Source organism: Perognathus longimembris, chromosome 4 (genome assembly GCF_023159225.1).
Source record: "Perognathus longimembris pacificus isolate PPM17 chromosome 4, ASM2315922v1, whole genome shotgun sequence".
NCBI lineage: Eukaryota > Metazoa > Chordata > Mammalia > Rodentia > Heteromyidae > Perognathus > Perognathus longimembris.
This window is the reverse complement of record NC_063164.1, coordinates 43766343-43792064: the sequence shown is the minus strand read 5'-3', so window position 1 is coordinate 43792064 and position 25722 is coordinate 43766343. Positions and strand designations below refer to the sequence as shown.

The 25722-nt window shown below is 36.3% G+C and overlaps 1 protein-coding gene across 1 annotated transcript in view; it reads left to right on the top strand.

Moving 5' to 3' along the window:
* Itga4 (integrin subunit alpha 4) overlaps positions 1 to 25416 on the top strand; it is a 66481-nt gene extending 41065 nt beyond the window's left edge. The window contains exons 17-28 of the mRNA XM_048345142.1: positions 1342 to 1418; positions 10753 to 10903; positions 12019 to 12114; positions 12757 to 12836; positions 13212 to 13298; positions 15790 to 15880; positions 18108 to 18215; positions 19783 to 19908; positions 20546 to 20665; positions 23937 to 24035; positions 24423 to 24542; positions 24912 to 25416. Coding sequence (XP_048201099.1) covers positions 1342 to 1418; positions 10753 to 10903; positions 12019 to 12114; positions 12757 to 12836; positions 13212 to 13298; positions 15790 to 15880; positions 18108 to 18215; positions 19783 to 19908; positions 20546 to 20665; positions 23937 to 24035; positions 24423 to 24542; positions 24912 to 25010 — 1254 coding nt within the window. The 3' untranslated portion in view covers positions 25011 to 25416. The remainder of the gene's footprint in view (positions 1 to 1341; positions 1419 to 10752; positions 10904 to 12018; positions 12115 to 12756; positions 12837 to 13211; positions 13299 to 15789; positions 15881 to 18107; positions 18216 to 19782; positions 19909 to 20545; positions 20666 to 23936; positions 24036 to 24422; positions 24543 to 24911) is intronic.
* The last annotated feature ends 306 nt before the right edge of the window (positions 25417 to 25722 follow it).

Here is a 25722-nt window from a genome sequence, read left to right as displayed (position 1 = left end):
AACATTATGTGATATACTAAAGAATTCTTTTAAATATAATATAATTCTAAAGAAATGAAGGGAAATACCTAAATTTTTTGTAACAGTTTTATGGATTTTAAAAAATAATAGACCTGTGGCATACTTTATTTCCATGTTTATTTTTTTCTAATGCCCTGTAGAATGTTGAGCTGAATATTTTAAAGTTTGTATTTAACTACAACAGTTATTCTTTATTTATATATTAAATGTTCATTTTATGTAATTTTCATCTCTCTAGTGAAGAAAAATGTATTTCTAGAGAGAAAGCACAATGGAAGGACATTGTATCACCAGTTAGTAATTCCACGTCATCACATGACTCAGTTTATCTTCCTCTTTCTCATTTTTCTCTGTTTCTCTTATATCTCACTGTCTCCTATGGATCCTCTTTCTCACTCCAGTTTCCTGCCCATGTTCTCTAATAAACCCAAATCTTCACATTGCAAAAGAATTTCTCCCTCTCCCTCTTCCCCCCCCTCCTCTCTCTCTTCTCTCCCCTCTCTCTCCTCTCTGTCCTGGGACTTGAATTCTGGGCCTGGGAATTATCCCTGAGCATCTTTTGCTCTACCACTTGAGCCGCAGTGCCACTTCCAGCTTTTTCTGTGATTAATTGACAATAAGTGTCTCAAGGACTTTCCTGCACAGTCCTCAAATCTCAGCATCCTGAGTAACCAGGATTACAGGCATCAGCTACTGGTGACTGTATTTCTCTTTTTAAAGTTTCATTGTTTGGGTTTTTAAGCCAAATAGCAGGAACAGTTGCATCTAAGACAGACCCTGCATGGTAATTAATTGTGCTAATTTTCTAAATTTTGTCCTAAAAGGTTTGGTTTTTACTAACAATGCATTAGAAATGCTTGATTGTCATTTGTTAGAAGTCCTGTTGTTCATATCTCTACTACCCAATGACACAAGGATGTAATTGTTTGGGCACACATTTAAACTTCATGAAACGGGCAAATTATAGCACCAAAGGAGGGAAAGGAAGTTGATGAAGAGTATCTTGGCAACTAATATTCTCCAAATAAATGTCCTTTTATTGAATCTTAAATTTGAATCTCTTAAATTTGGGCTTTAAAACTAACTTAGCATTAGGACTAGGATTTTGATTTTTTTTTTAATTTTAGCTCTGCAACTACGTTAAAAGTAACACAAGTAACCTTCTGACTAAGTCTCTGAAATCAGGGAGCAATAATATATTATTGATTGATCTATCAATTTCATTTCTTTATGTATCACAGAGAGATTATTCTTCAAAAAACAGAGTAATATATCTAATGAATGAAATAATATATAAATATTATCCTATTTTATTTCCAGATCAACTTTGCAAGGTTTTGTGCCCATGAAAATTGTTCAGCTGATTTACAGGTGTCTGCAAAAATTGGATTTATGAAGTAAGTGTAATCAAGTGTGTTTCCTCAAAATGACATTATGAATGGATGTGTATGGGCACCAAAGCAAGATCAGCTAACAACTTGGGAGTTAACATCATTTAAAGAACTGTAAGACAATGCTCTTTTGAGAGAAATTAAATGATCTGTATGTCAATCATGATCATTCAAGGATGGCAATTTTCAAAGAACGAGAATGTGTGAGCACTAACATTTTATGAATCATGTTTCAACTTAGAAGATACTTCAGGATTTAATTGTGCCTTGGGATATCATTATCATAGTAATAGTTATGTTTTAACATTTGGAAGTGGATATTAATAGAGTTTGGGTGGCAAAATGAGTTTTCACTACATAATGGTTAGGCTTTTTTTAATCACTGTAAAAGACATATATAAATATATATGTAATATATATGTATTATATATGTATATGTATATATATGTATTATATGTAATATATAAAACAATACATAAGGACAAAGTACAAAATGGAGAATCTAATTTACTCCTCTAATGCATATAAAGGAAACAGTAAAAATAAGATATATGTAATGTGCTTAGAATATCATCAAACACAGAAGTAGATAAATATTTGGTGGCTAGTATTATTTTATGATGGAAGATAATTGTGTAATTTTGTAGTTTGTCAGCTCCCCTATGTTCAAATTGTTTTGTTCATCAGAGAATCAGAGAGTAAACATGTTCTACAAGTCAATGATCCCTTGTACCAGCATTATAGGAGAGGAGAAAAGTACCGAAAAGTGTCCAGACAGAAAAACTGCAAGCTATTTTTAGGAGATTACTCTATTTAAAAACCCAGTTCGCTTTTGGATGTGTATGTAACTCTCCATTTGACAATCTATATATCAAGGTTATACTTGGAATTTCCTCTACATATTAATGACTGGTGAAATTGCCTAAGGAGCAGAAATGTGAATTTTATACAGGAAAGAACTACAAACTAAATCTTATGGACTGAGGGAGAACAAGTTGATTTAAAGTGTTTAGAAAAAAACAAACTCTTGTAGAAGTCAGAAAGAGGATTTTAAAACAACTACCAAATTCCTGATGAAATAACCCAATGGCGAGTGGTACACAGTAGACTTAAAAATGAATGTTTTATGGAGAGATCAGATGGCATAATGAAGAAGAAAGAGTTGCCAAAGATGATCTCTAGAATGTGGAATAAAAACGCTGCCCTGGGAAATTTTAGGAAAAAATTCCCAGTGCAATGGAAATCAGTGTTCATGTTGATGAACTAGGAAAGAAGATAATGCTGAGAACAAATAGGTTCTATTGAAGAATTTTATGTACTTATAAAATGTTATCAATTTATTTATGGAGAGGTATAAGTGTGAGGGATAGAACAGGAGAGGTATAAGTTGGGGAGGGTAACCTTCTATTTAAACTCCACAGGGCACTTTTGAGTCTGTGCTTGGACATTTCTCCACTTCCCTTTCTGAACCTCTTGTCCTTCAATATCTATAACTTTTCTGTGTCTCCCCCTGCTCTACACTATCCTTCTCAACTCTTTTTGAAGGATCTTTCACATCTCTAAATAGTGTCACTCATCTCTTTCCCTCATTATCCTCTTTTCTCTGGATTATCTTGTCCACAAATGTGACCTCCGATAGCTATCTTACACTGTTTAATGCCTGTTAGACAGGTCCTGTTGGGTAGCACATAGATTCATTTGGTATACTCATTATCCAGGGATGATGTCACCATTAGTTAAATACCAAGCCAGGAACTTAGGGCTCAAGCTGCATTCTTCTGTTTATTGTTGACATCTAATCAGTGAATGCATTTTATACTCCTCTATTGCTTAGTTATTCATAATAAAAACAACCTGGTACTGCCTCCAGCTTGCTTCTTATTCCTACATCCTGCTGTTCCGCACTCAGAAATGGATGCAGTGCCTCCACAGTGTCCTGGGAGCTGCTGCAAAGCAGGTTCCACATTTTTCATCACTATGTTTACCGTGCTTAACAGAGTGCCCGGAGTGCTTTAGGTGATTAAAGAGGATTGCTGAGAATGGAAAATATATCGCAAAAGAGATACCATATAATGAGGTCAGACCCACAAGTGGTGAAGTTACCCTTAGGAAGAAGATAAGATTCTCCTTATGTTGAGCTAGAAAGCTATGAATAGATGCTTGACATTAAGAAATTACACAATGAGGGGCAGGGAATGTGACCTAGTGGCAAGAGTGCTTGCCTCCCATACATGAAGCCCTAGGTTCGATTCTTCAGTACCACATATATAGAAAAGGCCAGAAGTGGCACTGTGGCTCAAGTTGGCAGAGTGCTAGCCCAGAGCAAAAAGAAGCTAGGGATAGTGCTCAGGCCCTGAGTTCAGCCCCAGCACTGGCCAAAATTAAATTAAATTAAATTAAATTTAAAAAAAAAGAAATTACACAACAGAAGAAAAGAAGAAAGGCAGGCAGGTAGGCAGGCAGACAAGGAAGGAAGGAAGGAATGAAGAGAGGGAGGAAGGGAAGAAAGGAAAAACGGGAGGAAGATTGAGAGGATTCGTGAATGACTGAATGTAAACAAATTATTTTATCTGTAGTAATTGAGGGCTGAGTATGGTTTGGGGAAGTACAGAACATCATAAGATACAAAGAGCTTCATTATAAATGAGTCATGGGACTAACTAGGAATGAGTACAAAGGTTTACCCACAATGTTGAACACCTTGCTAAATAGAATCACAGACACCAGAGAATAAATGGATTTTCTTCACTTGGGCAATGTCAGTGGAATCTTGAGCATTCACAATCAAGAGGCAAGAAGCTATTACTTATTTGATAGATAATTGGACTTTATATTTAAAGTATACAGACTAACAACTCAAGTAACTCCAAAACAGTGACAATTATATTCTCTATCATCAAATAGTGTTACATCTTTGTTGATGTATAAGTTATTTATATGTTTTCCACTTACACATTTTCTTTCTAAAATGTATAGTTTCTTTGTTGTAATTGTCACCATAGGCATTTGATATGAAGAGTTGTGTGAGGACACCTTTCCAAGCTATAAATGAGCAGTGATTTCATTTGTCTGCATCAGGTATACCTGCTGTCCTCCTCACAATCTTTCATTGTAAACTCTCTTGGCCTGGGAGAAATTAAGACATCGAGAATTATATGACTATATTACTAAGAATGCATACATCTTTAGCAAGAGATGGAATTTATTAATTTAATTGAGGTCTGGGGTGATGTTTTTCCACCATATATTTTCTCAAAAAACTCTATCTTGTCCTTTAAATTTGCAGTGACAATATTTCTCATGGTTTGTTATATATACAGGATTGAGATGAAATGTATTTGAGTTTAAGTCTTTAAGATTTGATTCCTTATTTATTGTTAATCATTTTCTAAGTCCAATTTACAAATTGAACTCTATCATCTGCATGTATATACAGAGATGGGTTAACATAGTGTGTGTAGGCAGCTCAGACATCCAAGAGAGTGTTGAAACGTACCTACTGTGGGACATTAGGGGAAATAATGCAAAATACGGTTGGGACACTTACAATCATAAAGCTATGAGTTTTGCCAAAACCAAAATTAATACCTTTTGAGCACTGTCTATCCTTTGTGTGTGGTTTTTACCCTGAGATTTCTGCCAGCATAACTAGGTGAGCAATTAATCATAGAAAGTTTGAAGTAGCACCTGCACCAACCCTGTGCCCCAAGATTTTTTTTTGTATCAATTAGGAAAGTTAAAAAGTTCTTTCTCTTAGGTAAATGATAGTTTAGTGATAGCTTGTTTTAGGAACTTTTGAATAAGAAGTCTTCTAATTAAGTTTTTAAACCTGCAGTGTAAGATTTTGACAGATTGCTTTGCATTTTGACAAATTATGCCTCCTGCATGCAGGCATTTCTCCCTTCTCAGTAACAGGAGACAACCTGACCCCTTACGGTGCCCACATTTCCCCAGCTATTACTTCAGTGCCATTCAGGGTATACATGTGCCCTGAGTCTATGAATCTGGTTCAGGTAAATATATCTACACAATAAAGAACCAGAGTCTCTGCCTCCTGCAATATTAACATTGAGTGGTGTTGTGCCTGACTCTGCCTAATCCTGTCATCAACTTGGGGCTTCCTCCTGCATGTCTAAACACTCAGGACAGTGAAACATATTCATGGTTTTCCACTGCTAAGTAAATATGGGCAAGTATGTCTTTATTAAGAAGATTGTATATAGAGTAACTGTTCTCAGCCATCACACAGGTAACTTAAAAGCAAATCTTTCATTTGGACATAAATGATACTTTCTTCTGTGCCTCTTTCCTGCTTTTCGGATACCTCATGCCAGCTTTCCTGAAAGACTGCTTTCCTAATAGTGAAGTGATGCTTCAGACTGCAACTAATAGTATTTGGCTAGGAGTGACTTAAATGACAAAGTAATTGATTTAGGATAATAAGCAATCTAGAGGGGAGATGGTAGTTGTAAGTTGATGAGAAGATACCAGAGAATGAACAGTGGTCCTTGTCTTCCATCTAGGTCTTTTGATGTTTTCCTAGTGATTACAAAATGGCTGCAGCCAATAGTTGAAATATAAAAAGATAACATTTTACTTTGTCTCACAGGCCACTTGCTGAAGGCCTTGCTTTTGTCAAATAAATACATTTCATAACTTAGCACAGTGAAAAATAATATCAGTTTATATTATATTTTTGGTCTAGCATCCGAATTACAAACCAGTTAGTTCTGAAACCCTGATTCCTCTTACAAGGCTATTTATGTCACTGAGACTTAATGTCTTACAAAATAAAACTATATTATTCACTCAGGAAAGTACAGAGCCTGGTGCTGTAGTACACCCATTTTCAATTTTATATTTCTTACTCATTAAACAATGACTCCATGTAGACACAAGGCCTTGATGTGGATCCTAGGCTTCTCTGTAAATTTCAGATCTTCATTATGCATATTTTAATGAAGAATGAAAGTCATGTCCCAGGGAAAGCTCTTGTTCACTTTGTCGCACATCCAGATGTGCATCTGGTCCTTTGCTGTGTGCCACGTAGAACACTGGTGCATCTTTCAGATGCATCTGTTAATAAATCAAGAGCCAATAAGATGTACATTTCAAAGGACAGGATTGCAATCATGGCAATGGAGCAAAAGAGCTTTAAAAATGGAAAACAAACCAGAGTCTGGCTGCTGCAATGTGAGTGATGGCTCTCTCTAATTTGCTGCTGTCTTGGAACCTGGCTGTTTCAGCAGTGCTTCCTCCTTCTGTTGCTTGAATAAGTGCCAGCTTCTCTCCCAAAGGTGTTCAGTTACTAATGCTTTGGTTACCAGCCAGAATATTTCATATGTGTCTATTTCTAGGCAGCCCTTGTACAAGTCTTAATTAAACTTTAATGTCAGGCTGAAGTTTATATTGAGGACCTCATAAGTCCCTTTCACTGTAAAGTGGTTACAGTGTGGGAGGGGTGTGTGGGGATCAACTATATTCTTCACTTCCCTTTAACACGGTCACCAAGCAGATGTCTACTGACCTAACCCACTACTACATCACAGCAGTCCCTTAAATGTGAGGATAGCATGTAACCGCTCACCTAATTCCTACACCTAAAGTGACAGACAGCGTTAAGGATGACTGCTTTGTTAGTTATTACAAGTTCTTCCACCACTGTTCAAGTTTTCAGACCCAAGAATCAGAAGTTAGAGATAGTACACATGGAAGCGTTCTTTATTTCTTTCTCTTTCACATTTGGAGTGCTACAAAGCTGTTTAAAAAAAAAAACAAAAAACAAACACTGGAGGAAACCAGGCACCAATGACTCATACCTGTAACCCTAGCTATTCAAGAGGGTGAGATCTAAGGATCAACATTTGAAGCCAGCCCAAGAAGGACAGTATGTAAGACTCTTATCACCATTTAATTATACCTCCCCACGCCCCCCCCCAAAAGCCAGAAGTAGATATGTGACTCCAGTAGTAAAGTGCCAGCCTAGAACAGAAAAACCAAAAGAGAATAGAGGAGGCCAAATGTTGTCATTCTTGCTCTAAGTCCCATTTATTCAGAAAGTGAAGACTGCAGGATCATAGTTTGAGGTCAGATTTGGCACAAAGTGAGATTCCATCTGAATCACCATTACAAGAAGGGTGTGTATATTGGTATTCCAAGCTACATGGCAAGCAATAGGTATAATAATGATCCAGATTTGCTCTGGCAAAAATGTAAGATGCTACTTAAAGAATAATTAAAAAGAAGGGCCGAGACATGGCTCAAGTGGTAGTGCATTGCCTAGCAAGTATGAGGGCCTAAAGACAAACCTAGTACTGCCAAAAACAATATTGGAGTGGGAGGCTACTTTCTATAATGCTGTGTGACTTTTGAGGTAAATGCTGCCAGCTAATCACATTTAAAGTATTGAAGCTTCTTAACTGTAACCCCTCTGTACATCTCCTTGACAATAAAATTAAATAAGAAAACAAGGAACTTGGAATGATGCTACCTTACCATAATCTCAGTTCCTGAGGTTGAAGTATCATGAATCCATGAGACCAGCCTTGACCACCACCACATATGGTGGTTCTAGATAATGACTTGATCTAAGCAAATATCAGAAGTCTCTATACCCTCACAGATGAGATAAATATGGCTCTCCATTCACAATTCTATAGAATTTGACAATTCCATAAACTTTTAAATCAATAACTTCTCCTAATTTTTTGGCTTTTTATATGTTTTGAGAATAATCCAGCTCTTTTTATGTTCAATACAGGCGTGCAGCTATATACATGTCAGCATGTATACACTTATGCATACACATATTGTTTGTATATTATCTGTGCTGTTTGGCTCTGAGAAAACCATGATAATGGCGATCCACCATTTTTCTTCCAACTAAACTTGTTTGACATTATGAAAATACTGCATTAGAGAGTCACCAGTGTTGTATTGAGAAAGAGAGAGAGAGAGAGAAAGAGAGAGAGTGACCCTGGCTTATTGTGATAGAAGTTGTCTTACTGTGGTGGGGAAGAAAGCAATATGGGGTGCAGGTGATTAGTAATGAGTACAGGTTGGAAAATGTTTTAAGTGTTACTGGCAATAAAGCAACATTTTCAAGAGCATTAACATATTAGGCAGGTGCATTAAGAGGAAAGGTATTAAAGGCAGAAGGAAAACATAACACCAACTTTTTGGACACCTGTTTATGGGTAAATATGGATAAAGCAAAGACATGGTTGTATGGTAGCGAGTGAGGCATGGGCTAGCCCTTGAAGGCCTCAGTTAAGTTACTAAAAAGAAAGGACTCTATCTGCAAGGCCCTGGGTGATATGGCTCAAGGGTGTGACTTTGGTCTGTTTTGTTGAGCCTCTAGCAGTATGACGATCAGATTGGAGATGCAAACATGTATTTAAAGCAGTAAGTTACAGGTGTAATATAGGTTAACTTAGGCTCTGTCAGGAAATTTTCAGACTTGAAAAAAATAACAGAAAGATTTTCTTTGGTGTAGTTAAACTAAATAATCAGAAGAATAGAAACAGAACAATATGCCTTTATCACTTCCAGGCAAAAGTGTTTCCCTTTCCCTGGTCACCCAGAGCTCTCTATTCATAACTCCTTCTATGGATTTACACTGTGTGTTTACATTTATCTGTGATCCTGTCCTTGACCTTTTCTATGAGAGAGTAAAAGGTATTTTAACTATGTTGATGTGTGGGAGTGCATAGCACCTGATTTATTGTACAGAAAATTTCAATTATAGTCATCCATTGTCACCTCTTCAAGTAGTGCTTCAAAGGAAATCTTCTGAAACATGTTCTTAAACCACCCATCGATATCCTTTGTCTTTAGTCAATTCCCAGGAAATTATTACATGCCTCTTCTGCATTTAGTTCAGTATTTCCATGGGTAGATTATTTATACCCTTATCTTCTAGACAAACGTGGGCAGACTGGTTCAATTTAAAGAAAAGAAACCTTCAAAATGCCGGGGCAATGTTTGCCTGTTTTGTTGTTATAACTTTCTTCACTTTGCTATTTATGTTCTTCTCTAGTTTGAACTGATTTTTCCAATTTTTAAATTATTAGGTAGTAATGCCTTGTTTTGGTTGGAGAACATTTATAAAAATCATAGCATTCTGTAATTTAAAGTTTTCCTTAGCATTGAGTTATTCTAATCCTGAGAGAGAAATTGTGTAGAAAAAAAAATGCAATTGCTTTGAGGTTTTAGAAAAATCTAGCTGTGGCATTTAAGCAATTTCCTTCAACCTTAAAGTTCTTCACATTTAAAACATGCTGAGGACTCCATACTGTGAATTTATAAAGTTCATCAAACATTAAACTTACCACTAATATATGTGATAGTCAAAGCTTAGCAATGCTGAGACCCAAAGAACTGCTTGTAGCTCCAGGATCTGAACTGACACATCTGGATCTGTAACAATCTTTTCTTTGCAATTTCTCAATTGAGGTCCTTTTGTAATTCTGTTTTATAATTTAGTCTAATTTTGATAGATGTAGTGAGCCACCCTGCTTCAGAAATTAACTCTAGTCTTATAGATTCTTGTGCCTCTTACTTGCTAGTACATCCTAGCCTATCCAAATTTTCGTCATTTTAAGCAAAATATTCCCTTGCTTTCTCATCCACTTTTCTCAAAGTTCCCCTCTCTTTAAGTCATTTGGTTGGGCAGACTACTAGTTTAGTGCCTATTTAAGACTTTAAAGAAAAGGAGAAATTGATTTGTCTCTAGGAAACATTGCAAAAATAGCCACAAGGTTAAAATTGCAGAGTTAACATACAGTGTAATTCCTTAGAAAGGCTAACTCACAATCCAGCAAAATAACACTAGGAAACTGGTACTTGAAATGGGGTGGGGATTTCAAGAGGAGAGGAGTAAATGAATGAAGAGAGGTCTTAAAATCCAGTGCATTGCCTACCAAATAAAAAAAAAAATGAGGGAAGAGGTGAGGTTGGGAAGGATGGGGGAGAATGGTGAAAGGGGTGACATTGACCAATATGTACTCATAAACTGCATTGTTGAATGGCCACTCCTTTATAGAACTACTTGAAGATAATTTTTAAAATTACAGTTAAGCAGAAAATAGAAAGTAAAACAGTAAGTAAAATGGAAAGACTACTTCATTTTAACTACTTCGAAAAAAGCTTTTCTTTGGCAATACCTGACTGAATTTGTCTGAAATACTGAACTCTTTTCATATGAATTCAAATCTATTTGCATAGAGTCATATGCATGGGTATTTTGTCTAGATAGTTTATGATCAGTGTAAATACCATATATATGGAGATGGAATTCAATTTCCTAAATATGACCTACGTAATATTACTTCTTTTCTAGGCCATATGAAAATAAAACCTACCTTGCTCTTGGGAGCATGAAGACGCTGATGTTGAACGTGTCTCTGTTTAATGGAGGAGATGATGCCTATGAGACGACTCTTCATGTCAAACTACCTGCAGGGCTTTACTTCATTAAGATTTTAGACCTGGTAGGTACTGTACACAATAAAATCACGAGCTTCTAAGATTTTATTTAATTTTTAAGAACTGCAAATAGGAGAATTCATGTCATTTTAAGTTAGGCCTCTCAGTCTTCTTCCCCCAAATGCTCAGTACATTAGAACTAGACATCATCCATTGCAAGTCAAGTGTTAGTCAAGCTTTTCTTTGAACACAGAGCCTGGAGAACTTGGAAATTTTTTCTTAACACCATATCTATCTTTCTTGCAGACATTTAAATCCATCAATAAATATTAGTAAGTTTGAGTTGCAGTGAGAAAGCTTCCATCCATTTCTCCTCTGAGATATTTCCATCTTTTAGCCAATTTATCTACCTTTTTAATTACCTTTTTTACACCAAGGGTATTTGAGAAAGGCCTTTGACCTCTTACAAATACCTATTAACCCTTTTATCTGAACCATTGGGAGTCTGTTCCCAAAGAAAGAGGAGAAGCTCCAGATGTTCAGAGAATATATATTTAAAGTACATCTATTGTAAATTCAGTTATTTTTATTAAATACCTTGCAACATCCTTTCAAATACTGGGCAGAAGAATGAAATGTGGCTCCAATATTCCTTACATACTGATTTTTTTAAATAGCTTTTAGCTTAAGTAAGAAATACAAAAAGTGAAAGAAAGCTATAAGACTTTTTTATGGAAGATTTGCATGAATGTTAGTATACACATGTACACATATATTTAAATTATTTTGTATTTCTGCTTTCATATTCCCAGACTAAATAGAAAATGGTTTCCTAGGAAAGTAAATACTTCTGGGGCTGGGAATATGGCCTAGTGGCAAGAGAGCCTGCCTCATATACATGAAGCCCTGGGTTCAATTCCCCAGTACCACATATATGGAAAACAGCCAGAAGTGGCGCTGTGGCTCAAGTTGGCAGAATGCTAGCCTTGAGCAAAAGGAAGCCAGGGACAGTGCTCAGGCCCTGAGTCCAAGGCCCAGGACTGGCAAAAAAAAAAAAGAAAAAAAAAAAAAAAGAAAGTAAATACTTCGGGACTGACTTCCTTCTTAAGAACCATAAACATATGTTATAAAATTCTTCTTCTCTTTCTACTCAACCTGGTTGTTCTATCTTTCCTTTTAGGAAGAAAAACAAATAAACTGTGAAGTAACAGAAAAGTCTGGAACAGTAAAACTTGACTGCAGTGTTGGTTATATATATGTAGATCATCTCTCAAAGGTAAGTATTTAGCATTTATGTTTTTCATTTACCATTTTTCCTACCTCTATACTGAAAATAAAAAGTGTACTTAGAGTGTGTAGCTAAATGATACAGTAAAAGCAAACCCAACTTGTCCTGAAATCTTTGAGGTTTACGGTTATATTTTTGGCATTGTTCACTGCCTTCAGGGGAAGGAGGATGTGTTTCTGTTGAGACAGACAAGTGAATGTGTCAATCGGAATTCTGCTTGTTTGCTCAGCCTTCCCCAACACTCCCCCCACCCCACCCCAGGTGGCCCTGTCTGCCAGGCATGTTACCTCTGCTATACATAAAAGGTGTTTTTGGCAAGAGTCCTTAGTCAAGTTGTTAAAGCATCTCTAATTTTGTCCGTCTGGACCTGCCTGTCTTCACATTGCCAAGAAAGCTTTGTCTCTGAACGCTACTTGTGGAAATGCCTGCATGTTAAAATGGCCACAAACCCAAAAGCTTCCCGGTGTCTCACTGTCAAGTAATAGGTAGCTTATATCAACACGATAGCTTTGATCCTCTGTTCCATAGGAGGGAAAGAAAGAAACTATAGAGAAAAATGAAAAGTCAGGTTACAAAAAGAATACATTTTAAACTGTGATTAAAAATGAACCTTTTGTTTGTGTTTTACAGATGGACATTAGCTTTCTCCTGGATGTGAGCTCCCTCCACAAAGCAAAAGAGGACCTCACCATCACAGTGCATGCCTCCTGGTACCGTTCATTGTGCAAAAAAAAAAAATAATGTACTTGAAGGAACACACCTGTGTATTTTGAGAGATGGGGGAGGGGACTTGAAGCTATATTTCATAGATTTTTCTGTAGAAAAATGTTTCTCTTATATAATCATTTCTTTTAAAAAGCAACAGTCTTCCAATATTCGACACACATAGCAACTTAAATTATGAGAGTAAATCTCTACCAATTGTATTCATTAAATACTTCTTACTATCACATCTGTTTTTATCACTGCCTGGCAGAGCATTAATCAACTCTATTAGGCATGCATAACATGTTTTTAGTTATTTCTGGTGATGGTTTTTTGTGCTCAGAGTATTCTAACAGGCTCTTCTCTCTCTGGTTCTGTAGTGAGAATGAAGAATTGGATGACCTGAAGGATAATACAGTGACTTTAACAATACCTTTAAGATACGAAATTAGGCTAACTGTTCATGGGTAAGTAGAGGCAAGAGATTCTATGAAGTTTAGAGCTGACTGAATTGCTTCTTGCATTAATGTAAGAAACATACTTAATTTTTTTTCAATGAAAAGGATTCTCTGTCCCCTAATCATTACCTCAGTGCATAGTTCCTTGCTTGGTTGCCCATTTGGGGCTTTTATTCATGTGGGTCTTGGGGCTTGACCTCGGGGTCTGGGTGCTCTCACAGAGTTTTTGTGCTCAAGGCTAGTGCTCTACCACTTGAGCCACAGCTCCATTTGTTTTATTTTTTATTTTTGGTAGTTTATTGGAGATAACAGTCTCACACACTTTTCTGACTAGTATGGCTTTGAACTGTAAGCCTCAGATCTTGGTCTCCTAAACTGCTAGGATTAGAGTGGAGAGCCACCAGCACCCAGTTAGCTGCTCATTATTTTAATCTACCCAGTAATCATCACTGATACCTTATCACAGTCATGCCAAGGTAGTGGAGAGTTCATGCTAGAAGAGCCCAATAAGTTTCTAAAAAGACATAACCTTTTGGTTGTTCACTACGCAATCCATAGGCTCTAGAGTTACACAATGTACTGTGTACATAATCATATTAAGTGACCTGAGAAAAGTCCAAAGAAGTGTAAGGGCAGTCAAATCCATACACACACTCTTCAGAATACATATCTCCCTATTTGGAAAATGCATTGAGACATGACAGAGCTCACTTACAGGTTTCCCTGTCTGCTCTTGAAACTCATAAACTTGTCAAATTCTGCTATCGTTACATCAGGTTTTCAGTAACCACTTAATGGATCTGATTCAAAAAGATTGATGCAGGAAGAATGAAAAGGGGATTAAGAAAATGCCCATAATACAAGCTTATTAGTCTTGTTTTACAGCTACATTTTTAAGCCTTAGAAGATCAGAGATGCAGAACAAAAATGAAAAAGCATATTTTTTTCATTGTTCTGAATGTAAAGACCCATCACTTTAGCTACCCATAAAGTTGTTTTAAAACTACATAAATTTAGGGCTGAGGCATGTCCTAAATAGTGGAGCGTATGCCTCCAAAGTTCAAGGCCCTGAGTTCAAAAAACAGTTTCACAAAGCAGATAAGCAATTATTTAAACTGTCAGAAGCTGAAACTGATGGATTGCTTATCAATGAGCTAAAATGGGACCAAAAAAGTTAAGACCTCAAAAATCAGTACATAAACAAATGAAATGCTAGTTGCATGTTTCCTGGCCTAAAATATTTTTCTCTTCTCCCCTCCCTGATGAGAAATCCATTTCTCCATTCACATCTCATTATGTGGGGCACAAAATGTCTGTAACTATATACATATACATATATGCAGCATATGCATATTGTATAAATACATACACCATTTGATTATTTCTACTTTCGTTCCTATTTATTATGGATGCTAACCTAATGTTAGCTGCCTAATATAAACTGCAGAGTAGAATTTCCTCAGAAAGCATTCCTCAATATTCATCGCTAGCGACCTATCTCATTTCCCTTTTTCTTTTCTTTACTTTTGTTGTTGTTGTTCATGGGACTTGACCTCAAGACCTGGGCACTGTCCCTGAGCTTCTTTACTCAAAGTTAGCACTCTACCAACTTGAGCCACAACACTACTTCCACTTTTCTGGTGGTTCTTTATAAGAGTCTCATTGCCTTTCCTGCTCCAGCTGGCTTTGAACTGGGATCCTCAGATTTCATCCTCCAGAGTAGCTAGGATTCCAAGTGTGAGCCACTAGTGCTTGGCTAATTTTTGTTGTTGTTTATTTTTTTTAATTATCATACCTATTGGAGTTTGGCTTGTTCCCCAGACTTTGAATTCCTTAATATGAGCAAGAACTGAGAACGAAAATAACTGAAAAACATGTTAGCTCAAAGTATAAGGCCCTTAGGGGAAACCTAAGGATTTTTGCCACAATTGCCAACTTTGTGTGAGTTCATTGAGGGCTCAAAGGGCAAGAACTGTCAGAGAAGAATGAACTGGGCATATCGGGGAAGGTTTCAGTAAAAGAAGAAAGTATTGGTGAGAAGGAACACTATCACTCAAGTCAGAGCTTGTGGCCTTGTAATTCCCTTACTTTTGCAGTTCTTACATAACCAAGTAACTCAAGGTATTTTAAGGAGTTTCTTAAAAATGCTGTAAAGACCATGTACCTTGTCTAAAAAGATACTTAAGGCCAGTTGCCTATGGCTCATGCCTGTAAATCCTAGCAACTCAGAAGGCTAGGATCTGAAGATCTTAGTTTCAAGCCAGCTGGGGCAGGAAAGTCCATGAGACTCATATCTATTTAAACATTAAACAAACAAATGGAGCATTGGGTCAAGTGGTAGAGCATTAGCCTTGAACACAAAAGCCCAAGAATATCACCCAAGTCCTGAATTTAAGCCCTAGGACTGGCATGAGTGAATGAATGAACAAATGAATGAATGAATGAATGAATAAATAAGAAAAAAGAGAAAAACTCAATTAATTTATTTTGTTCCTATCAGCTTTGTGAATCCAACTTCATTTGTATATGGATCAAATGAAGACAATGAGCCAGAAACATGTATGGCAGAGAAACTGAACTTCACTTTCCATGTAAGAAAAGTATTGATATTGGTAAAAAAACTGGCAAGTTTATTCTGATGCATTGCTACCATCCTTGCCATGACCATCACAGATCATGATTTTTTGCCAGCCATGATTTATTGGGGGTTTCTGTGCCAGGGATCAGGCTCTTTCCTCTCTGCCTCCTGTTGCTTTCCTCCACTTCTCTTGCCCCTGGCCTGCAAGCCCACACCTCCTCACAGGATATGCAGGGTCCTGCAAAGGTAGTGTCAGGAACCAGGAAGATCTAAATCTGCTGACAATCTGCAGATAGGCTGAGGAAAGACAATGTTGGCAAAAATCTGAGAAAGTTCCAGTAGTTTACAGCTCCATAGTAGTCCAAACATTCCAGGAACATTACATTAAAGGAAGATTTTACTTTCCTTCTCTCCATTTAAGGTTGACTTATCCAGACTTTCAAGGTATAGGTTTTCTGACTTATGACAAATGAACAATGTTTTTAAGAAGTAAAGAACACCATAATGACCCAGGAGTATTAATATACTAAGATAAAGTTTCTTTCAAAAATTCTACTGGTTGTCTTTCAAATGTTAAGAAATAAAGCCTACAAAAATATTTTTTTAATCAAAAGAACTGTACATCCTTAGAGTTGTTTAACGGCCTATAGAGGATGTAAATCTTGGATTAAATGTGCCACTTTGGAAAACAATGGTTTTCAAAGGTATATTAGAATCAGTGTGGTACTTAATCAAACTTCGAATGCTTGGACTCTGCCCTAGATCTGTGAAAAAAATAACCTTTAAATCCTATTGATTTCATATCCACTGTAGTTTTTATTAGGTTAGTATGTATAGAATGTTGAAAAAAATTAGTTTTCCACTTTAGAAACCCAAGAACTTCTTAGAAAACACTGGGGAGTTGTGCTTGGATAAACTGAAATGAAAACCAAGCTGTGGGAGTTTAAGAGACCTATTAATTACTTTATAATTAATAGTCAAATGTATTCTAATTAATGTAAAATAGGGCCACTAAAGTGGACCAACTTGCAGTTTCTGTTCTAGCTAATCAATGTCTTTGGAAATCTGGAGGTTACCGAGTGATCAGGAATGAAGTATAATTATAATTTAGACTGTGTGGAGCTCTAATGGAACTCCCACTTCACTGCTGACATTTCTTTTTGTAGCTTCTCAGTGCCTCGGTGGCCTACCAATTACCTCCCACCCTAAATCTAGGCACTCTCACTTTTTACCTATGGCATACTCAGATTACAGCAACTCTGTGAGTCATCCTTTTCTAATTTAGGTTTTGTTACAAATATTCTGCTTTTGTATGACTCTGCATTGGCTTTATAGTTACAAAAGGGCATTTTCAGGAGGTAATATCTGCCCCAATCTCTCCTTTTAGAGATCTGTAACTCCCCAAGCTTATCAACAATAACAAAACAAACTTTTCAGTGATTTTTCAAACTATTATTTAGAATGTTCTGTTTTTGTTTGAAGACCCAGTAATATACTCTTTTCTCTTTTTCTGAATGCATAAGTCTTATAATTCAACTGAATGAAATTAAAGTTACTCTTCTACTGTTCATGAGTATCCTGTCAAAGCAAAGTGATTTGGGGAAAATATCATAGAACATAGAAATAGAACAGCAAAAATTCAGGTCTTGTCATTCTCAGCTTTCATATTAGAAATAATATAAACACCTGTTAGCATTTTCTTTATTTGATGAATGTTAAAATGCTGATTCACTTCATAGGATAGATATGAGGACTAAGTGATTGAGTTTTAAAATGTGTAATATGGGATGTGAGTATATGTTAATGAGTTCTTTCTTAAAACTTTGCAATAATTCATTGCAGACTTTTAAATTTTTTAATTATTACTCTGAAAAAGATGTACAAAAGGGTTATGATTATATAAGTCAGGTACAACCTTCATTTCTTTGTGGACAATGTCACCATTCCTTTGCGCTCTCCCAGTTTTTCTCTCCTCTCCCCACCTATGTGTTGTACAGCTCTCTTTTCTTTCAGACTTTTTAACTGAAAAAAAGCACACAAAAATGCTAAGAAGAAGTCCTAGAGTTTTAGACTGTAGCAAACTGTAAAAATTCTGACTATACTCTTTCCCTTTGCTTTGTGGATTCTGATCACAAATCACCATCACCATAACTTTAGAGTGGTCACCTCAAAGTTTATCAATTTCAGTACTTATAACTGTGGGAAAATTTTTAAATTGTTTTCTTTTTTCTTTTTATCAGATTATCAACACTGGCATTAGCATGGCTCCAAATGTTACTGTGGAAATAATGGTACCAAATTCTTTTGTCCCTCAGACTGATAAACTATTCAACATTCTAGATGTCCAGGTAAAAATATGTTCCTTCTAGCTGATTTTCACCCAGTGAGTCTTAAATACCAAAATAAATTCAAACCAATCCTTTATTCTAGGTAATATTGATTACTAAGATAGACTGTACACTTGTTTCCATTACACTAAAGACTATGAATCTGTTGAGTGTACTTTTATACATTATTTTAGTCTGTAGAATAACAATGAAAATTCATTTGACTTACACAATAGTAAAACTTTTTATTAAATCTGTATTGAGCCAGTTTTTAAGATCCATCTTCTTGAGATATTATTTTGCATCATAGAACAGCAGGTGTTCTTTGTGTCATTATTTTAGGATATATCTTCTTTCCACTAATGTGGAAATAATTTCATTGGTAGTCTATTTCATAAGGTTGGAGCCCACTATTAAAAGATTGGGAATAGAGCTTTTCTTGAGGAAAGCAATATTTTTTTTTTTTGGCCAGTCCTGGGCCTTGGACTCAGGGCCTGAGCACTGTCCCTGGCTTCTTCCCGCTCAAGGCTAGCACTCTGCCACTTGAGCCACAGCGCCGCTTCTGGCCGTTTTCTGTATATGTGGTGCTGGGGAATTGAACCTAGGGCCTCGTGTATCCGAGGCAGGCACTCTTGCCACTAGGCTATATCCCCAGCCCGGAAAGCAATATATATATATATATTTTTTTTTTTTTGGCCAGTCCTGGGCCTTGGACTCAGGGCCTGAGCACTGTCCCTGGCTTCTTCCCGCTCAAGGCTAGCACTCTGCCACTTGAGCCACAGCGCCGCTTCTGGCCGTTTTCTGTATATGTGGTGCTGGGGAATCGAACCTAAGGCCTCGTGTATCCGAGGCAGGCACTCTTGCCACTAGGCTATATCCCCAGCCCGGAAAGCAATATTTTAATAATTATTTATAAATCAATTTTTGTGCTTGTCCATCAGAACTCTTTTTGCCTCATAGTTTGAAGAAAAATCATTCACAAAATTAATTTACCTAAGTTTTTCTGTGATTTTTTTTAAACTTCTAACTTGAATTTCAGATTGAGATAATCATTTCTGTAGAAAACAATGTATCACTTTGTTTTTCCTATTAAGCCAAAGAAATGTTTAACTTCAGGCTAATGTCCAAATGTCTTTTTTCTTATTTCTTGTAAGTTTGTAAAGCTAAGACCATCTTATTTGCTTATGACCAATATCTAACTCTCTAAAGTTTTAATGGGATTTTGTTCCTATTTTGTCCCTTCCAAATATTTGTCAACTATATATATTTTTTTAAATTTATTTTTTATTTTTGCCAGAGAACTGTTCCTGGCTTCATTTTGCTCAAGGCTAGCACTCTGCCACTTGAGCCACAGCACCACTCCTGGCCGTTTTCTATATATGTGGTGCTGAGGAGTCTAACCCATGCTTCTTGTATAGGAGGCAAGTACTCTTGCCAGTAGGCTATATTCCCAGCCCCAACAATATTTTTACAGGTTAGCTATTTGGCAAGTTTTATGAGAAAACAAGAAAATAGAACTTTTAAAACTATGTTGCTTTGGTTCTTCCATGTGTCACAAAATAATAGTTTTGTTGTTTTCTTTCTTTAGACAACTACTGGACAATGTCACTTTAACAATTACCAAAGAGAGTGTGCATCAAAGCAGGAAAAGGGGACAATGGAGACTTTGAGAGACATTTTCAAATTTATGTCAAAGACTGATAAAAGGCTATTGGTATGTTTCAGTTCTTCAGTGTTTTCTTTCCTTTCCAACAGAGAAGTGTAACACTTAAAACCAATGGGTTTGAGCTGTCAGGTGACTGGTTAGAGAGAACAGGAGACTAGGTAACATTCCTGCACATAAGGCACAAGATAATTGGACAAGTGGAGAGGCCGTGTTAAATATATATCTTGATCTTATTATCTAATAATTCAAGAGTCCTCAGGACACAAAGCCACCCGGGAAGCCTTTATGACTTATCAGTTTAATTCTTTTCATCTTAGTAAGTTCATTTTTTAAATGTGAAGCAACAGTGTCAAACTATCAAAATTTCAAATTATTGTTATGTACAGCAAATACGTGTAATTTAAGATGACTAGTCTTCGACTTCTTGCTTTTCATCCTCCCAGAATGTTAAATTAGTAAAAATGGTGAGGATACATGCCCCAATTGTACACTTTATTTCTGTTAATATTTACAAATTTAAAAAAATATTTGGGATTTATTTAAAATAGGATAGTTTTGAAATGCCACTAAAGGAAAACAGATGTTTAATTCTCTGCGTAAATGTCAGATTTTCAGGTGTGTTATGTTTTTTTAAAATTTTGTTTGGATGTTGAACATTTTAATATATTTTTACCTTCTTTTCCAGTACTGCATGAACACAGATCTGTACTGTTTAAATTTCCTATGCAATTTGGGGAGAATGGAGAGTGGGAAGGAAGCTAGTGTTCACATTCAGCTGGAAGGCCGGTCTTCCATTTTGGAAATGGTGAGTCCAAAATATCTTAGCAACTTTGGGATGTGGGTGAGTTCATATGCAATTTATAAATCCAGTTCTCTTTTACAGTCAAGATGACATGAAGACATTCCACAAATTGGAAAAACAAAAATAAGTTTGTAATAGAACATAAATTATATTTCCATATATCACTTCAGCTTGACTAAAATACAGAATAATTAAGTGATTTAGTTGAGAAAGTCAAACTGATTATGAACATTAATGAAATCAAAGAAATTGACTAGCTTAACATTTATAGAACCTAAAATTCATTTTGTTTTTGATTTTTTTTACATTTTTACAATTTTATTTAATGGTGATGTACAGAGGGGTTACAGTTATTTAAGTCAGGTAACAAGTTTATCCTTGTGATAAGTGTCACTCTCTCCCTCATTTTCTCACAGTTTTCCCCTCCCAACATCCGACCCCACACCCCCAAGTTACATAGTTCATTTCCAACATAGTGTCTAGGGGGGGTTACTGCTGAATTGGTTCACCCTTGATCCTTAAAATTGTTTCCACACTGCTTTAAATTCTAAAAGATCTAGTATTTGAAAAATAAGAAGTAGCTCTGGCTCAAATGGTAGAGCATTAGTTTTGAGTACAAAGAGGCTCTGAGACAGCAGCCATCCCCTGAGTTCAAGCTCTAGGACTGGCAAAATAACAACAATTAACAATAAATAAATAAATATATTTAAGTGAAAAAAAATGACATCTGGCAAACAAAAAAATAAAGCTATGAAGTAAAGTGAAACATTTCACAAAATTGAAAAGCCATCAAAATTCATGAACAATATTAAAACAATAGTAAAAACAATATTAAAAAAGACTTAATGAAAAAAAATTCAGTAGAAGGGCCCATTGGCTGCAATGGACATTGATGAACTGGAACTAAAGAACTCAAGGGTGGTGGGGGAGGGAAGAAATGAGAGAAAAAGAGGAATAGATAATACTAAGCCAAAAAAAATGAAATGTACATATCACCTGACTTGTAATAAATTGTTTTATTGTTAATGTTCATAGAGTTCATAAGCTTTTTAGGTTAGAATGCTGATGTTCATCATTGGGAATGTAAACTGTGCACTGTGAAATTTATATAGTTACTTAATCGCAGTAGAGGGAAAAAAAAACCACTTCATGAACTTCGAAAAATTAAATTAAAAAAAAATTTTTTTTTTTTTTTGGCCAGTCCTGGGCCTTGGACTCAGGGCCTGAGCACTGTCCCTGGCTTCCTTTTTGCTCAAGGCTAGCACTCTGCCACTTGAGCCACAGCGCCACTTCTGGCCGTTTTCTGTATACGTGGTGCTGGGGAATTGAACCCAGGGCCTCATGTATACGAGGCAAGCTCTCTTGCCACTAGGCCATATTCCCAGTCCCACTAAAATTTTATTTAATATAAAAGGAGCATGTATTTTTAGGAAGAGCACTTTGAGGTGAAACTAGTTTTACCTCAAGTTGTTTTTTAGTTTCCCCATACTCAGTATGGATAAGATCTCAATTGCTGTCTCTGTGATGTTGCATATTAAATGGGATGAATTTTATTCACACTTAGTTTGTGGTATGTCCTAAAATAAAAGAAACTGCAGCTGAGAAATCAAGGAGAAGATAGGCCCAATAGGCAGAAAAAGAGAGCTGTTCATGCTAATTGGAAATTTTGGGAAAAGTCAGGAACTACAAGAAATTCATGGGACTTTTAGAAGTTTTCCATCTCTATACCCCGTTCCCCCACTTCAGGTTTGCAACATGAGCAAACTGTGGACAGTTTTAGACCGGATCACACCTTGTTGCCAGTGGCTGCCATGTGGATTTGCAGGGCATTTAACAGCACACTCAGCAGCCACATTAGATGCTACTACTACCACCCTCCATATCACAACAAACATATCTCCAGACACTACAGGCCATTCCTTAAAAGAAGAAATAGCCTCTCTACTGCAAACACTACGGCTCTTGTCATCCAGTTGCAGCTCTAAAATGTCTAATAACCTTTGAAGATTGTTTTTTAAATATTTTATTGTCTTTAAGTAGTGATACAAGGGAGTTGCCTTTCAATAAAATGGCCTATGAATACAGTGCATCTTGATCAATGTTACCTCTTTCAACATTCTCTGCAGCCCCTCCCAATGCACACCATTCTTCACTTTTCTTAATTTTAGGTTATATATTGAATGCTTTTTCTTTTGCCATTTTACAAAGCAGTTTATGTGTACAATGTATCTTGATCTGTGTCATCCCTTCAACATCTTAATCTTTCTTCAACCTACCCTTCCCTAATTTTTCTCATTTCTGTGGTATATACAATAAATTCTTGCCTGCATTCTACCTGCTTCTTTCTCTTACCTGTCCTCCCTTTCCTCCCCACCCTGCAAGAACCCATTTCTGGTACTTATTTTATAATTTTCAACTTTTGATGATTGTAAAGTGCTCTTCTCCTCATCCCTCTGTCTTTGTCACGTTTGTCACTGTCACTTTTGACAGTGTTGGAAGTCTTGGATTTGAACTAACTCAGCTTGCTTTCTCACTTGTGCTAATCCTCCAGCCCTGCTTTTTGCACATTATTTTGTAGAGGATATCTTCTGACTGGCTTGAATTCAAAACACAATCTTTTGGATCTCAGACTCCTAAGTAGCTAGGATTTCAGGCATGAAGCACCTATGCTGCCCAGCTCACAGACCTCTTTGAGCACCTAAGTGTGGAATATATTGTCACACTCCTAATAAATGTATTTATGGAAATATCTCTGAAACATTACTTGAATCTATGAAACTCATCTACAGATCTGAGTTCTGAGTTCTAGATGTCTCACTTTAGATGGTAAATCTCAGACCTCTTTCACAGATAGAATTTTGTATTAGAATTTGATGACAAATTATCAAGTAAACCCTATGTACTTAATTTAGAAAGAAACAAAATGAAGCTGGGGATGTGTGGGAATATTTTTATGAGACCAAGTCTTGTTTGGGAAGAAAATTTTAATATCCCTGAAAAATATTATATTAGTAATGTTGTGGTCTGAAAAATAACATTTAAGTCAAGTTATGCACAATACAGCAATGCTTAACAAAAAGATTTCAGTGAAATGATGTACAGGTAATGTTGCAACCTAAGGAAACTTTGTAAAGCATTTAACTACAAATGAATTTGATTAAGGAAACATCTAGATAATAGATAAAGTTAATGATAAATTATTTCTATTCACATGTCATCATGAATTAAAAAATATGACTTGGGCTACAGTGATGTTTCTCTTTTTGACAAACAGGATGATACTTCAGCACTCAAGTTTGAAATAAGAGCAACAGCTTTTCATGAGCCACATCCAAAAGTCATTGAACTAAACAAGGATGAGAACATTGCATATGTAAGATTCTTTAAGTGGCACACTCATTCTGCATGAGAAACACCTTGAATGTTTATAATTACTGCCTTTCGTGTACTAGAGTCATAAAGGTCACTAACTCCTACACTGGGGCATGGCAGTTTCAATAACAGGAGTGAGGGAACACTAGCCTTTTAGAGAGTTGAATGTGGTTGTAATGAGAATGCAACAGGTTGGATTAAAGAGCCATGGTTAAGGCCTATTATACTCACTATGTGTGCTAAATGAATTCCAGTGTTTCCTATGACCTTGAACTGGTAAGCAAATGGAATTTTAATTAGGTATAATTGTTATAGTGTGGGTGGGGGTTCCAAGAAAATATAACCAAGCTTCTAAATGTTGTTTCCTTGGTTTCCTTCATGTACACAGGTGGTACTGGAAGGATTGCATCATCAGAGGCCCAAGCGTCATTTCACTATTGTAGTCATTACAAGTAGTTTGCTACTTGGACTCTTGGTGCTTTTACTGATTTCATGTGTTATGTGGAAGGTAAGCCTTTTATATTTACCAGCATTAAACTACTAAAAATGCCATTTGTTAAGAACTTCAATATTTTAATGTGAATTTTATGTACGTGTGTGTGTGTGTGTGTGTGTGTGTGTATGTGTGTGTGTGTGTGTGTCAGTACTGGGAATTGATATCAGGGCCTCCTGCTTGGCTTTTCTGCTCAAGGCTAGTGCGCTACCTCTTGAACCATACTTATGCTTCTGGATTTTTGTTTATTAAATGGGATATAACAGCTTACTGGACTTCTCTGCTTAGGATGGCATTGACCAAGGATCCTCAACTCTCAGTTTCCTAAGTAGTGAAGATTGTATTTTATAGCTGTATACTCATTTCATATCATTTTATTTTCAGGCTGGCTTCTTTAAAAGACAATACAAATCTATCTTACAAGAAGAGCATAGAAGAGACAGCTGGAGTTATGTCAACAGTAAAAACAATGAGGATGATTAAAGACTTCTTTCAAATTGAGAGAACTGAAAATAGACTCAGGTTAGACAAAAACACTGTTTACAGGGAAAAATGAATTTTTCTTATACTTTTCTAATGTAGTTCTTCCAGTTACAGCTTTGTGATATTATGTTTTCATACAAGGAAAAAGCAGTGATTGTGCTTTGAAAGAAAGTAACTGCACAAAGGTAATCCTTAATATATCGAAAAATGGACTTTCAGCTGTTTGATGAGTTTGACAAACACTAACGCCATTGATTTAAGAAAAACAAACTCTTGAAGATATTTTTGAAGACCCTTTATTTTCAAGAAGCATTATTTATATATGTATTTACCTTGGCGATGTAAATCCCACTGAATACTCTTCTTAAGACTGTGTGTGTGTGTGTGTTTGTGTGTGTGTGTGTGTATGTGTGTGTGAGTGCACGCACGCATGTGCGCATGCTTGTACTGGGGTTTGAAACTCAGGGCCTGGGTGTTGTCCATGATCTTTTTTTTGCTCAAGGTTAGCACTCTACCATTTGAACCATAGCTTTTACTTCTGGCTTTTTGGTGGTTAACTGAAGATAAGAGTTTCAGGAATTTTCCTGACTGGGCTAGCGTCAACCCTAAACCTCATATCTCAGCCTCCTTAGTAGCTAGGATTACAGGTATGAGCCAGTGGTGCCCAGCCTCTAAGATATTTTTATAAAAGGGAAGTTCCCCAACAATTTCT